The 13,108-nt window shown below is 48.6% G+C and overlaps 2 protein-coding genes across 2 annotated transcripts in view; one reads left to right on the plus strand and one right to left on the minus strand.

The window, feature by feature from the left end:
* Positions 1-5,218, minus strand: SBDS (SBDS ribosome maturation factor). Its single transcript, XM_004705936.2, has 5 exons — positions 4,981-5,218; positions 4,119-4,248; positions 3,499-3,699; positions 2,388-2,552; positions 1-740 (listed from the first exon to the last, which is right to left on the minus strand). Exons 1-5 carry the CDS (start codon positions 5,106-5,108, stop codon positions 612-614), a joined length of 753 nt encoding a protein of 250 aa, XP_004705993.1. The 5' UTR covers positions 5,109-5,218; the 3' UTR covers positions 1-611.
* A 3,142-nt stretch (positions 5,219-8,360) lies between these two features.
* Positions 8,361-13,108, plus strand: part of LOC101654926 (S-adenosyl-L-methionine-dependent tRNA 4-demethylwyosine synthase TYW1) — an 82,568-nt gene continuing 77,820 nt past the window's right edge. Inside the window, exons 1-3 of the mRNA XM_045284522.1 lie at positions 8,361-8,675; positions 10,115-10,245; positions 12,082-12,219. Of these exons, the coding sequence (XP_045140457.1) occupies positions 8,372-8,675; positions 10,115-10,245; positions 12,082-12,219 (573 nt within the window). The 5' untranslated portion in view covers positions 8,361-8,371. The remainder of the gene's footprint in view (positions 8,676-10,114; positions 10,246-12,081; positions 12,220-13,108) is intronic.

Below are 13,108 nucleotides of genomic sequence, written 5' to 3' on the forward strand. Positions count from 1 at the left end.
TTTGATCAAAATAAGGACAGCTTTATTGAGTGTATATTGTTTCAGCTCTATTAGTATATATTAGACACTTTCAGAATGAGGGCACATGACTTGAGAACCACTGAGGGTCTGGGGTCATGGTCAGTGGGAAGGCTGGAACCCTGCACAGTCCTCGTGGGTGCCGTTTTCACACGTTCACAGTGCACATTGTGCCCCATGATATATGGTCACCTCTCTGTACACTTCTCACCATGGTATCAGAAGACAAGACAGCTTTCCTTCTCCACACACTGTGCCCTCACACAAAACTACCCCTTCAATAGTAACCTCACAGCAACCTGCAACCTCTCCCCAAGACTCACCCAGAGCAGCGGGCTCACAGAGCTTCCACCTGAGAGGCCCACAAAGGGACAAGACAGCCAAACACCAGCCTTGGCCCCACCTCTAATTACAAGAGAATTAATCCCACATTCTTACACTTCTGGAGGGGGGAGACTTCCTTTCCTGTGTGCATGTTTTGACACACATGGAGCGCTTCAAATCATCTGAGCGAGGATTTGGCAGAAATACAACAGTTATCACATCGGAAAAGTAAACAGGTTTGTGTTTTAGAGCTGGGCAGCAGGACACCCTCACTCCAGCTTTTCGTCTCCTTCTTCCACGTCTTTCAGGCTGAGCACATCCAGAGACCCCTTGCCCTTCGTCTCCTTTTTGATGAGCTCATCTATTTCCCGGAAGCAGCCAGGGTCAACCAGACACACCTGAAACAGGGTGTGGAGCTATTAGTCACATGGAGACAGTCACGAATGCAGTCATAAAACACGCACTGCTTTCTGGGTATCTAGAACGCTATTTCCCAGGAGAGAAAAGAAAGTGTTGGGCAGCAGGCCTGCCCTTAGTCCTAGCTCTGCCCTTCTTCGGTACCCAGGGGAGGCCCAGGGACAGGCCTCCCTGCTCACAGACCGATCCAGGGTCCCCAGGGAAACAAGGGGGGTACGGGTGGACTAGAGAATGGTGGTCCTTTTAATGTTCAGCATTAAATTTTATAATGCAGTGAAATCACCTCTATCTCGGGTTCCAAGAAGTTGGAAGGTCAATTCATAAACTTTATGGAAAGTTCTGGGACGATTTTAGAGCTTCAGAGGTCAGATGTGTTGTTTCACATCTAAAGGGAACATTCCTGATGATCAACAATTCCCACAGCTCAGTTCCTGGTCAAGAATATTTCCCGCCCTCAAGACTGACTCCTCATTTCCCCTTGGAGATGTGGGGTTGGGCCCCAAGCACATGCTGCTTTAAAAGGCTCTCTGGCAAAGCCAGCTTACTAGCTTTGATTTTTACTTCTATTTTCCTAATGAGAAGCCTCATTAGAAAATGTTTTTGCATTTTCATAAAGACTGAATTCCACTCTAAACCAAACATCATAAAATCAAAGATTATTCAAAATGTATATTTTTTCATTTAAAAATGTATTCTTGGCATACATGTATTTCATACTATCTGATAATTTATTCACTTGAAAAAACTTTGTGTATATGAGATTATATCACCTACACATGTACATACCTCAAACCTGCCATTCCTTAATTTGTAACATTCAATTTACTAAATGTTTTATTTAAATTATTTTCCCTAATGAGTTGCAACATTAATTTTTTCAGGATTCCCGTACAATTCTATTAGCATATAAAGTAGTATTTATTTCTCTAGTTTTTTCAGTCTTTCTTTGTAAAATAAATATTGCTTTCGATGGACCAATAAAAAAAGTAAATAAAATGTTTTTGCATCTAAAACGAACAGAACAAAACTGTAGTACGTAAAAACCACCTAGGGGTTCTAACTGGTTTGGATTGGTTCAGTTTGGGGCCAGAGAAACCAGAGCAGCCCGGCATTTGTAGAAGTGGGGGTTCCTAACTGGAATGGGGAAAGCTCCGGGTCAAAGCTCCAGAACGGGAGGCCTGGAAGCCTGATGGCTTCCACCGTATCACTGCCGGGACTGTGAGATCAACACACATTCCAAGGGCATGGTTGGCTGACCCGGGCATTGTTTCCAACTCTGCGGTGCAAGACATCTGGTTGCTATGCAACACATGCCGCCCATCTTTTCCAAGAGGGAGATGACATATTCCCCCTCTGGTTCACCTATGTTTAAAATATTGGGGTCTGCTCTGGTGTACTGTCACTGAGCTGGGCCGGACCCAGCCGGAAATGAGCAGATCACGGTGTACGCACACTAGCTGCAATAAACTAGCTCTACTTACATCCTGACTTTTTAATCTAGGACTAAGAAAGATGTTTCCAGAAGCAGCTCATTGTTCACACCTTCTAGATGCTTGTTAACTTTATGATTAGAGAATAAACTATGTTGGCAGCACGGGGGCAAAGAAAGAAGAGTACTTTAATCTTACAATTTCCAGCTGCTGACCGTAGTCTTCACTCTCTATGACCTTGAGCAAGGGCTTGAGCTTCTCTTTCAGCTTCTTGCCATCACCCACGGGCAGCAGGAAGCGCAGCCGCATGTGAGCACGCTCGATCTTCATGGTCTCTTTCAACTGCTTGATCACCTCCAGTGCCTGCCGAGACAGGGGGAAAACGCTGACAATCCCTTGACTTCCTCTGCCACTTTCACAGGGTCCTCAAGCCACAGCTGTTCTCCGTTGGATCAGGCCTCTTCCCTGGATGGAACACCAGCCACAGCATCCATCACGCCCACTCTTAGGAATGCAGCAAGGCACAGGAAGATACACAGCGATGCAAAAGCTGCGCACACGTTTCAAAGCAGCATTGTTCACAGTGGCAAAAAGTGGAAACCCCCCAAAGCGCCCAAGCAAATATGGTATCCCCCTGTAATGGCATATCATCCAGCCACGAAAAGTGCAGACATGACAGGGATGGATGTAGAAAACCTCTGCTTCACCGAAGAAGCCAGACATAAAAAGGCAACTTAATGTCTGACTCCACTTATGTGATAAGCTCAAACTTAGAAACCAACCAACCATGACACACTGCCTCAAGTCCATTCCAACTCTAGACCAATCCACAGCGAAGGAAAGTAGGGCAAGTGATAGGGCCCTTGGGGCAGAGGGAGCTGGGCTAATGGGCACAGGGTCTCTATGGGGTAGTGAAGCTGAAGTGAGGCAGTGGGTAGAGTTGCAAAACTCTGAAAATGCTGACATGTACATCTTGAAAGGGTGATCTTTAAGGTAAGCGAATGATAAAAGCTAAAAAATAACCCTTGAAAAATCTAAGTGTCAAAAATCTAAGTGTCATCTTTAAAGGCTTGTTTTGGATAATTTGGCTGAAAACGGGACTCTTATGTGGTGTTTGGTTACTCCCCCCCCCCCCAACAATTACAGCACCTCTCTCTGTAGCCCATCAGTGCCCCTCAAAAGGGCACAAAGCAAAACGCTGGCACCCAGGCAGTATCACTGACTAGTCTCTGGAGCGCAGGCACCCTCTGGACAATCCGTGGGGAACACTGCCCTCAGTGGTGCACTCCCAGGCGCTGGCCTCACGCACCTGCTGCTTCGTGCTCTTGTTGGCTTTGACCGAGTAGTGGATGTCCTTCATGGCCCTCTCGATGAGGATGACGGTGTAGGGCCGCTTTGTTTCGGGGTTCACACATTTGTCGGCTACGATCGTCGCAATGTCCCGAAACATCTGCTCCAGCTGTGTGTGCCTCTCTTTGTCAGACACCTGAACCTCGCCTTTCATCAGAATCTGGGGGCGGGGAGAACAGATCAATGTCCTCTGTTACACGCGCTAACTACTCACAAGAACGACGTGGCAGAGACGATGGATGCACATGCTGGATAGCACATGCTCCAAAGATCTCACTCACTCAGGATGCCCCAGGGAGTGGGGCAGCGGCACTTGCAGCAAAGGTCCCAGGAGTTAAAATACTTAAACCCTATTCCCGGGACCAGTACATTTAAACAATACGTGCAGGAGATCACTTTGCAGAAGAGCGCTTGATTTCTGGAGGCTTAGGCGAACGAGAAACACGGCCTGAATGACTACCAGTGAAGTCGTGCGGGGCTCAAGCGCTGGAGGTTGATGGTTAGAACCATGAACCGCAGCACCCTGGAGACGGATGTGACAACCCGCTCAGGAAACCAACAGTGACCCTCGGAGCCCACCTGCTTACAGATCTCCGTCTGGTCGTCGGTCCCAAAGGCACTGATGAGGTCTTCCTTCTTGGCCACCTGACCTTTCGAGACATTGACAAACACCGAGTGGGTCTGCAGAACTTCGTCCAGGTCTTTCTCCCTTGGGAGAGCCGGAGAGAAAGGGCCCAGTGAGCAACTTGGGGGGCACAGGCGCTCATTCGCATGTGAACACCACAGGGCAGGGCGCGAGGAACACCCCTTAGGCGGGAGGCCAATGCGGAGGAAACCATTTCGAAACGCCCACTGACAGCGCCTTTCTTCAGTTAAGGCAGTCACATCGCACCAAGGCTTGGGAGACAGATGAGGCTTTCTGCTCCCAGAAGGAAACCCCCAGGGGAGTTCTCTGCCTACAGGGTCGCTGGGAGTCGGAACTGTGGCGCGGCCGTGAGTTCTGAGCGCCACTGAGCGGAGCAAAGGCTCGGGGAAGCGTGTGCAACAGGCTAGGGATAAGGGTGTGGACGCAGGGCCGGCTGGTGTCCCTAGAGGGCGGAGCGGAGTCACTACGCACTTAGGAAAAACCACTGGGCACGGTGGGTTCGGTTCGGCTTGCGTCCTGGGCCATCAGAGGCCCCATAACCTGCGAAGTGTTGGGAAGCTGAAGCTTTGGGCTTGGTTATTTCGGAAAAGGAGCCTCCAATCACGGGGCTTCTCGGTGGTCTGAACCACCCCACGGCGACAACTCAGACCACGCAGGCACGACGGACCCCAGCTCGGGACGGGGGCTCCCGGCAGGGAGGGGCGACCCCCGTGTCCTTCTTCCCGACGGGACGCACCCCAGCTGGGCCCCCCCTGCCCGCCCACCCCACCGGGGCCGCTCCGCCCGGTCACTCACACGCCGCTCCGCCAGCCAACGACCTTGTTTTTGTAGCAGGCGATTTCGAAGCGCTTCCCGGCGCGCTTCATGCGCACCACGGCCACATTGGTGAGGCGGATCTGGTTGGTGGGGGTGAAGATGGACATGGTGACTGCTCAGCGGCCTCGCGTCCGGCCAACCAGGCTGATCCCGCCACCGGCGCTGCGGTAACGTCCCCGCAGCGGCCAATAACGACCGCGAAGCGCGCGGCCCCACCAGACCCAGGCAGCCGCCGCAATGCACCGGGGTGACTTAGTGCGCAGGCGTCAGGCGGGGCGCCCCGCCCGCGAGGAAAAGCGAGCGACGACGCCTGCGCCGCGGGGCTTTCACGACAGCACGCCGTGCCGTAAAGAGGATCGGATTTGCTTTACGGAAGAGCGCGAAGTGCTTTGTCCTAGCGGTCAGCGTTCCCCTTCCAGGCTTCCTGGCTCTGTCCGTGCTCTCCTTGTCCTGTCTGTCTCAGTCCCATCTCCTGTCTCACAACCGCCGTGCCACCATGCACAAGCTCTGGTTCCTAAAACTCCACTTATGTCATGAAAGTGCGATGATACAGTGTCCGTCCGGAGGGGCTTGTTTTGCGAAGTGTGAGGCGTTCGAGGCTTACTCAGGTTACCCTGTTACGGCACACAGCAGACTTCGTTTCTGTTTATGGCCGAGTAATATTCCACGGTATGGAAATACCACATTTTGCTTATCCATTCATTTCAAAAGCAAGGATGGTAACATTTTGTCGTACCTGCTTTAAAAAAAATATGATTGGGGTGAAGGTTTCCTGAGTGAGTTTGATTTTTATGTCGCAAGTTATGTTATGTCCTAAATAGTACATCACTTGTTCCCTGGGAGCCCCCGGATCCGTTTATATCCTACCTCTTCCTGTTTTCTGGGCTTTGTTTTTGGGCAAATGGTGCTCTCTTGCTTCCCCAGGTTTCACTGTTCTGAGGAGTACGTTCTTCACAAGTGTTCCTTTTCACGTTATAGACCTGCAGACCTGCGTTTTGTTTGGGCCGGGTCTGTTCTGTGTGTTTGGGCCGGGTTCGGACCATGCAGCCCCTTCCCCCAGCTCTCCCAAAAGATAGCCTGCTAAGCTATGCAACACCCCACTCCCACCCCGCCTATCAAGGCCAGAGCTGTTCTGTGCAGCCTCTTCCCCCACATTCCAAGAGGCTGGTCTGTGAGGGACTCAGATTCTGCAGCTGCAGCACCAGGAAGCCTCCCTTCTCCTTATCGGAGCAAGCACCAGCAGCGCTGGTCACCTCATTTGCATATTTCCCTGACCCAAATCCTACAAATATCCCACTATGCCGCTGACAGGCGCGATTTCCCTGACCTAACGTTGGGAGCTCAAGATGCTCCTGTCCCTTTCTCTGCTCCCCCTTCCCTCCCTGGAGCTCTTTAGCTGCCCTAATAAAGATGGCTCTTAACTTCACGTTCCTTGTCTCAGTTCCTACCTTCGGTCCATGTCTCAGTTTTTGCCTCTTATGCTTTGTTTGGCTTTTAAGGTAGTACTCAGGGGTGGCTTCATTGCCAGGTTTGAAGTCTGGACTTTTTTATTATTCTGAATTATGTTCTGTACTCCCCCCCCCTCTATTCTTTATAGGACAGTGGTTCTCAACCTTCCTAATGCCACGACCCTTTAATACAGTTGCTCATGTTGTGGTGACTGCCAACCATAAAATTATTTTGTTGCTACTTCATAACTGTAACTTTGCTACTGTTATGAATCATCATGTAAATATCTGATATGCAGGATATATTTTCATTGTTACAAACTGAACATAATTAAAGCATAGTGATTAATCACAAAACAATATTGTAATTATATATTGTTAAATACTTATTTCTAATGACAAATAAATGAAATTTTGTCTTGAAGCATGGTGTAGCATGGATAACAGCCTTAATGTAACAACAGTAAATGACATGGCTACCTTTTGCGACAGTATGCGTAAAAAGCCAACTTCAGTGTGAAGGTTAAGATTGAGGAGCGAGATGTCTCAGTTCCTAAAACCATTGAAAATATGTTTTATGATGATCTTAGGCAACCCCTTTGAAAGGGTCGTTTGACCCCAAAAGGGGTCGTGACCCATCGGTAGAGAACTGCTGGTCTAGGAATTTCAGTGGTTAAGATGAGAGCTACAGTTGTAGCCAGACACCATCTAGTTATTTGGTTTCAGGTATATTAGAACTTAAATTCTGAGCACTTCGGTTTATAAAAGGCTATGGAGGGTGGTCCCAGTAGCATAGTGGTTAGGAGTTGGGCTGTGAGCCTTAAGCTCCGAAGTTTGAAACCACCAGCTGCTCCTTTGGAGAAAGGACTTTCTATTCCCATAGAGAGTTACAGTCTCAGGATCCCACTGGAGCAGTACTGCGCTGCCCTATTATAGGGCCACTGTGAGTCAGCATTGATTCGATGGCAGTGAGTTGGAGTTATTATTTTTAATGGATGGTAGTGGTAGCCCCAATTCCATTTGCAGAGTTCCTACATAGATTAAGCTTCTATTGAACTTTTTCTGATCTTTAACCAAGGATATAGATCATCTTGCTCTCAGGAAAGTGCCTTGGAGAGTGGATTGAAGAATGGATTGCTCTCCAGCCGATCCAGGGAGGGCAGTCTTTCTCTTAGGGGCTTGTCTAGCTGTGTCCTTGATAGAAGTCACGATACTGAGGACAGTATAGGAGGGTCACATAGTTATGAATCATGCCCCATCAGTCTTACCTTAACTGCCTTGGTTGGAAGACCCTGGACCAATAGAGTAAGCCCTTCTATCTTACAGTGTATGTGTTCCAATCATGGCCCGGTTGGTTTCTGCTTCTGTAGTCCTGCCTGTGACTGTGATGTCTTGATCTGCCACCGATCATGCTTCTGTGACAGTTTCCTTTGCCCACCCCTGCCTTTTTTAAAAGCTGGGTTTCCCACGCCTTGATGATATTTTGACCTTGTACTAATGGCCTCCTTCATCCAGATGATGTATCGGTGACTTTGTGTTGTCTTTTTCGCTTTAAGACTTGATAAATGTTCCTCTTAAATTATCATTGAGATTGGGGGTCTCTTTTGTACCATAAAACACAGGGTGGTGGAGGCTGTGGTTTGTGGTCCCATTAGTCCTTTGGACTGTTTCCTTACATCTTTGATTTTCTTCATTCTTCCGTCTGTAGGGTAGAGACTACTAATTGCTTCTTAGATGGCCACCGTGGCAGCAACAATGGGCTGAGACATAGGAACCATTGTGAGGGTGCCAGAGGATCCGGCAGTGTTTCCTTCTGTTGTGCATGGGGTCGTTAGTTAGTTATGGGTCAGAGCTGACCTGATGGCAACGGACAGCAGCAGCAACAACAGATGTCCGCTCGCTGGCTTGTACATACTTAGGACATGTTATCAGGAGTTTTACATATTCTGGACATGTTAATGCCAGTCAGTCACTGGAGAACGGCATCCTGCTTAGTAGTGAGGGTCAGCAAACAAAGAAGTCCCTCGGTGAGATGGATCGACAGAGTGGCTGCAACGATGGCATCAAACATAGCCACGACTGTGAGGATGGCGCGGGACCAGGCAGTGGGTACATGGTGGCCTTTCTGCGTGGGAACCGAGTCGATGGATGTACCCAACAAGAACAGCGTTCACTGGTTGAAGTTTCCACCTTTTGGCTGTTGTGAAAAGTGCGATAGTGAACTGGGTGAGTCTCCACAGGTCTCTATGGGTGCACTCCTCGGCCCTACTTTTTCCTCCCATTTCTTAAACTGCCCCTGGTTCCTTTAATAGCTCAACTGTCCAACCTGAATTACTCCACCCTTGGGAGAAAGACGGGGTTTTCTACTCCCTTAAAGAGTTTTATTTCCAGAAACCCACAGGGGCACTTCTACTCTGTCCTACAGGGTCCCTGCGGGTCGGAATCCACAGGACAGCAGTGAGTTTGGGCGGCTGGAGGTCTGGGCGGTGCTTTATTTTAGACACGCCCCCTACTCTTGGAGCCAATCCGGTGGAACGAGAACGCTCCGGCCCCAAACCCCGAGATCTGGGCGGAGCTTCGTCTTAGGCCCGCCCTCTCCCCACCTGAGCCAATCGGGCGGGACCGTGAGCACTCCGGCTTCCTTGCCCGCGAGTGGCATGGCTACCCCCAGTTCGCTTGGCTGCAGACTTGAAATCCACGCTGGACTATTGAGTCGAGCGGTGTCCCGCCCCCATTGAGGGTCCCAGGTCCCACTGTCTGGTGTGGTGGCAGCGCCCGGGCTCTGAGGACCATGGGTAAGGTCCCCTGCGGGCAAGGGTCGTGGGGCGGGACTGGGGGGGGGAGAACGTTTCTCTGGGACCCTCTCCGGGCGGTCAGGCGCCCTGGGGTCGCCATGCCCTCATTGGACAGCCTCGCTGCGGGGAAACAAGGTGTGCACGTTCCTTTCGGCCTGCCTTTTGTCTCGCGAGGCCAATGGGTGATTTAAGAAGGAAACGAACTTCTAGCCCCAAATAAAACGGCCCTCTCCCTGCTGACCCACGTGTCTTGGGGCTAACGGCCCTTCCTGGGGTACAGCTACATCTGTCAACCTATCCTGTTTGGCTTCTCTTTTTGGACCTGCCCCCTGGGTTCCATAATTGAAGCCAGGGTCCTGGGCATCCTTTAAAATGTGGGCCTTGAGAGGTCAGTTAGCTGCGGGTCTTTTATAAAGAGCCAGGGAGGGTGGCCTTTAAACATAAACATAGGCAACAATGTACTATTACTCGCAGTTTTTCTTACGGGACAAGCAGAACAAAGCAACGTAAACTCAGGATTCCACATTAAGGGTTTTCATTGCCTATGGGTGTGCTTGCCAGTGCTTATGTCCACATGAAAGTACAATTTTATACTCCACCTTTTAATTTTTGAGTCTGTATCATTACGATAATTTCATCAATTAACATAAAGTGTATGTATATTTTTACTAGGGCTGATTTTTCTATAGATTTCTTGACCGGGTTGCTGAATAAGAAGGGGGTTGAGGGTTACTTTTTTTTTTTTCATTCTTAGCATAGGGACTAACATCTTTATGTATGTAACTGCACGCAAAACTGTATCCTAGGATGACAGTGAACATTCTGTATGCAATTTTTACCAATACAGTGTCTGTATCCATTGAGATTTAGGTCCTTCTTTGGATACATGGGATTTCTCTTCGCCTTTCTTATCATTATGGATAAACCGATTTTACATATATCTGGGCTTTGCCTTTGGCATTGGCCTTTGGATTTGTGCCCACATTGTCATCAAGAAGCAGGTGAGTAGAGTTCTTTTTTTCCCCTCGAATAATATTTTTATTGACATATCTTACTCATTCCAATATATTTCTGCCCTTCCCGCACAATTCTGTTCAAGCCCACCCATGGCTATACAATCGTCAGTGCTTTCAGTTCCCCGGCAGGCTTCTTTTTTAACGTATAAGAGGATGGCTAGGCGTTAGATTTTGTAGCAAATTTAATGGGTAGAATTACTGCGGTTTTCAGAATAATCGAGAAGACCTTTAAGGAACTTTTCTCTTGGTTTCCTAGACTTTTTTTTTTTTTTCAGACTAAAACATCTCTGAGTTGTTATGTATGGGCTATGTTACTTGGATGGACTGTGGATGTTTTGTTCTTCAAACCAAATAGATCAAGTCCACTGATTCAGTCGATCCTGACTGTCATTCTTAAGAGACAGGAAAATTTTATAATGAAAAATTACACTCTGAAAGAAAAAACAAAAACCAACACACACACACACACACACACCACAACCAAAAACCAAAACCTGTCTTGGGTTCCAAGGGGCAGCAGTGTACTTTGTAGAAGCCCTGATGGCATCGTGAGCAGATTGAAACCACCAGCTGCTCCAAGGGAGAAAGATGAGGCTTTCTACTCCTGTAAAGATTTGTAGTCTCAAAAACTCACAGGGACAATTCTACTCTGAGTCAGAATTAACTTGATGGCAGTGAGTTTGGTTTTCTGGTTTTAGCCCACTCTGTAAGGTGCCCAAGAAGCCCTGGCTTAGGGGTTTACACATTGAGTTGCTATCCTCAAATTCAGCAGTTCAAATCCACCAGCTGTTCCATGGGAGAGGGATGAGGCTTGCTGTTCCTGTAAAGAATTATAGTTTCAGAAACCCACAAGGGCAGTCTTACTCCGTCCTATTGAGTTGCTATGAGTCAGAATGGACTTGACTGTAGTGAGTTTGGTATTTTAAGTAAGGATCGGAAAAGTAAGTCTCCACTGTTATTCCAACAGTTACAAATGAATGTATGTGCAGCTCTGTTCTGGAGGGAATGGGAGTCGGAATTGTGTTTTATGAAATGTGGGTCTTGCCTTTATTATTATTTTTTAAATCATTTTATTGGGGGCTCTTACAACTCTTATCACAATCCATACATACATTCATTGTGTCTAGCATATTTGTTGCGATCATTTTCAAACATTTTCTTCCCACTTGAGCCCTTGGTATCAGTTCCTCATTTTCCCCCCTCCCTCCCCCATCCTCCCTTCTTCCTTCATGAACCCTTGATAATTTACAAATTATTTTTTTTTTTTCTTGTCTTACACTGACCGATGTCTCCCTTCACTCACTTTTCTATTGTCTGTCCTCATAGGAGAGTTACATGTAGATCCTTGTGATTGGTTCCCCTTTCTCCCCCCACCTTTCCCTTACCCTTCTGGGGGTCTTCCCTTTAAAGGGCCTGATGGCACAAGGGCTCCTGCTTTGATGAAGGAGCTCAGGTGGCACAGTGGGTAAGCACTCGATGGAAGGGTGATAGCTTGAACTTGCCAGCTGCTCCGAGGGAGAAAGAGACCTGGCAGTCTGTCTTGTAAAGGTGGCAGCCGAGGAAACCCAATAGCACAGAGGAGAGCTGTCCTTGTGTATTTCTGAGACTGCCACTCTTTACAGGAGTAGAAGGCCTTGTCTGTCTCTGGCGGAACGGCTGGTGGTTCCAAACTGCTGACCTTGTGGTTATAAGCCCGCAGTGTAACCCACTACACCACCAGGGCTCCTCCAAAGAACTGGGTCAGGGGCTGCTCATTGTCATACTGCAGTTGGGACAAGATTCAGATCTGATGGGGAATATATGTGCTTGTTTATTGTCCAGGACAAGAACCCACCGGAGAAGGCGGGTCCAAAAGCCCCTTGGGGTCTGGTGACGCCTGGCTCTGCCCCCCATCACAAGCAGGAGGTCTTGGTGTCGGGAGTGAAGATTTTCTATGCATCCCAGACTGGAACTGCCAAGGCAAGAATTGTTCATGGTGCTTCACCTCGGCTGCCCCGATTTACAAACATTTCTGGAAAGTGTCTCTTAGTGAGGAACGGAATTGGTCTTCTGGTCTTGTTTTTCTCCCCTGGTTCCATCGGACATTTTTCATTTCTGGAATGGTGGCTGGGCTTTAGCCCTTGTGCCCAATTCCAGCTGGTTGGCACCGACCAAAGAGCCCAAGAGCTGAGCGGCTCACTGCAAGATTGGCAGTTTGAGCCTACCAGTCACTCCTGAGGGGAACCAGGAGGCTGCCTGCTCCCTTAAAGATGTATACCCTTGGAAACCCTATATAGGGTTGCTGGCTGGGAGGCGCAGTTGGCTTGATGGCAGTGGGTTTGGGTGGGGCAGTGCGGGGCTGGGTGTAGGGACAAGAAAGTGGTCACCTTGCCCGGGCTGGGCCCAGCATCCTGGGAGAACCCCATTAACATTGCTTCCACCAACCTTTCTGAAGCCCCTGGTTCTGACTTCTAACAGTTCAGGAGCCCTCCTTAAACAAGGTGCCACTCACATCCAGATGCTGCTGCTTCTTTGTTGCAAATGCCACAGCTCTGCAGTGCTTTCCAGGAAAGGCCTTTCGGCAAGGCTTACCTGTACGAAACCACAGGGAAAAGTCAAGGACGGGGCTTTTTGCAGCTGAGATGCCACTGGAGATGGTTTTACTGCCCTCTTGTGGGTCTGCTTGAGACTATGACTTCTTTAGGAGTTAGATTAAAAACATTTTTATTTTTTACTTTTTTTTCTTTTTTTTTAAGTGAGTGAGTGAGAGAGTGAGTGAATGAGTCAATGAGTGAGAGTGAGTGAGTGAGAGTGAGTGAGTGAATTAGAGAGTGTGAGAGTGAGTGAGTGAGAGTGAGAGTGAGTGAAT

The sequence above is a fragment of the Echinops telfairi genome, unplaced genomic scaffold (assembly GCF_000313985.2).
Source record: "Echinops telfairi isolate 266 unplaced genomic scaffold, ASM31398v2 ScPeMD7_5;HRSCAF=22, whole genome shotgun sequence".
Classification (NCBI taxonomy): domain Eukaryota; kingdom Metazoa; phylum Chordata; class Mammalia; order Afrosoricida; family Tenrecidae; genus Echinops; species Echinops telfairi.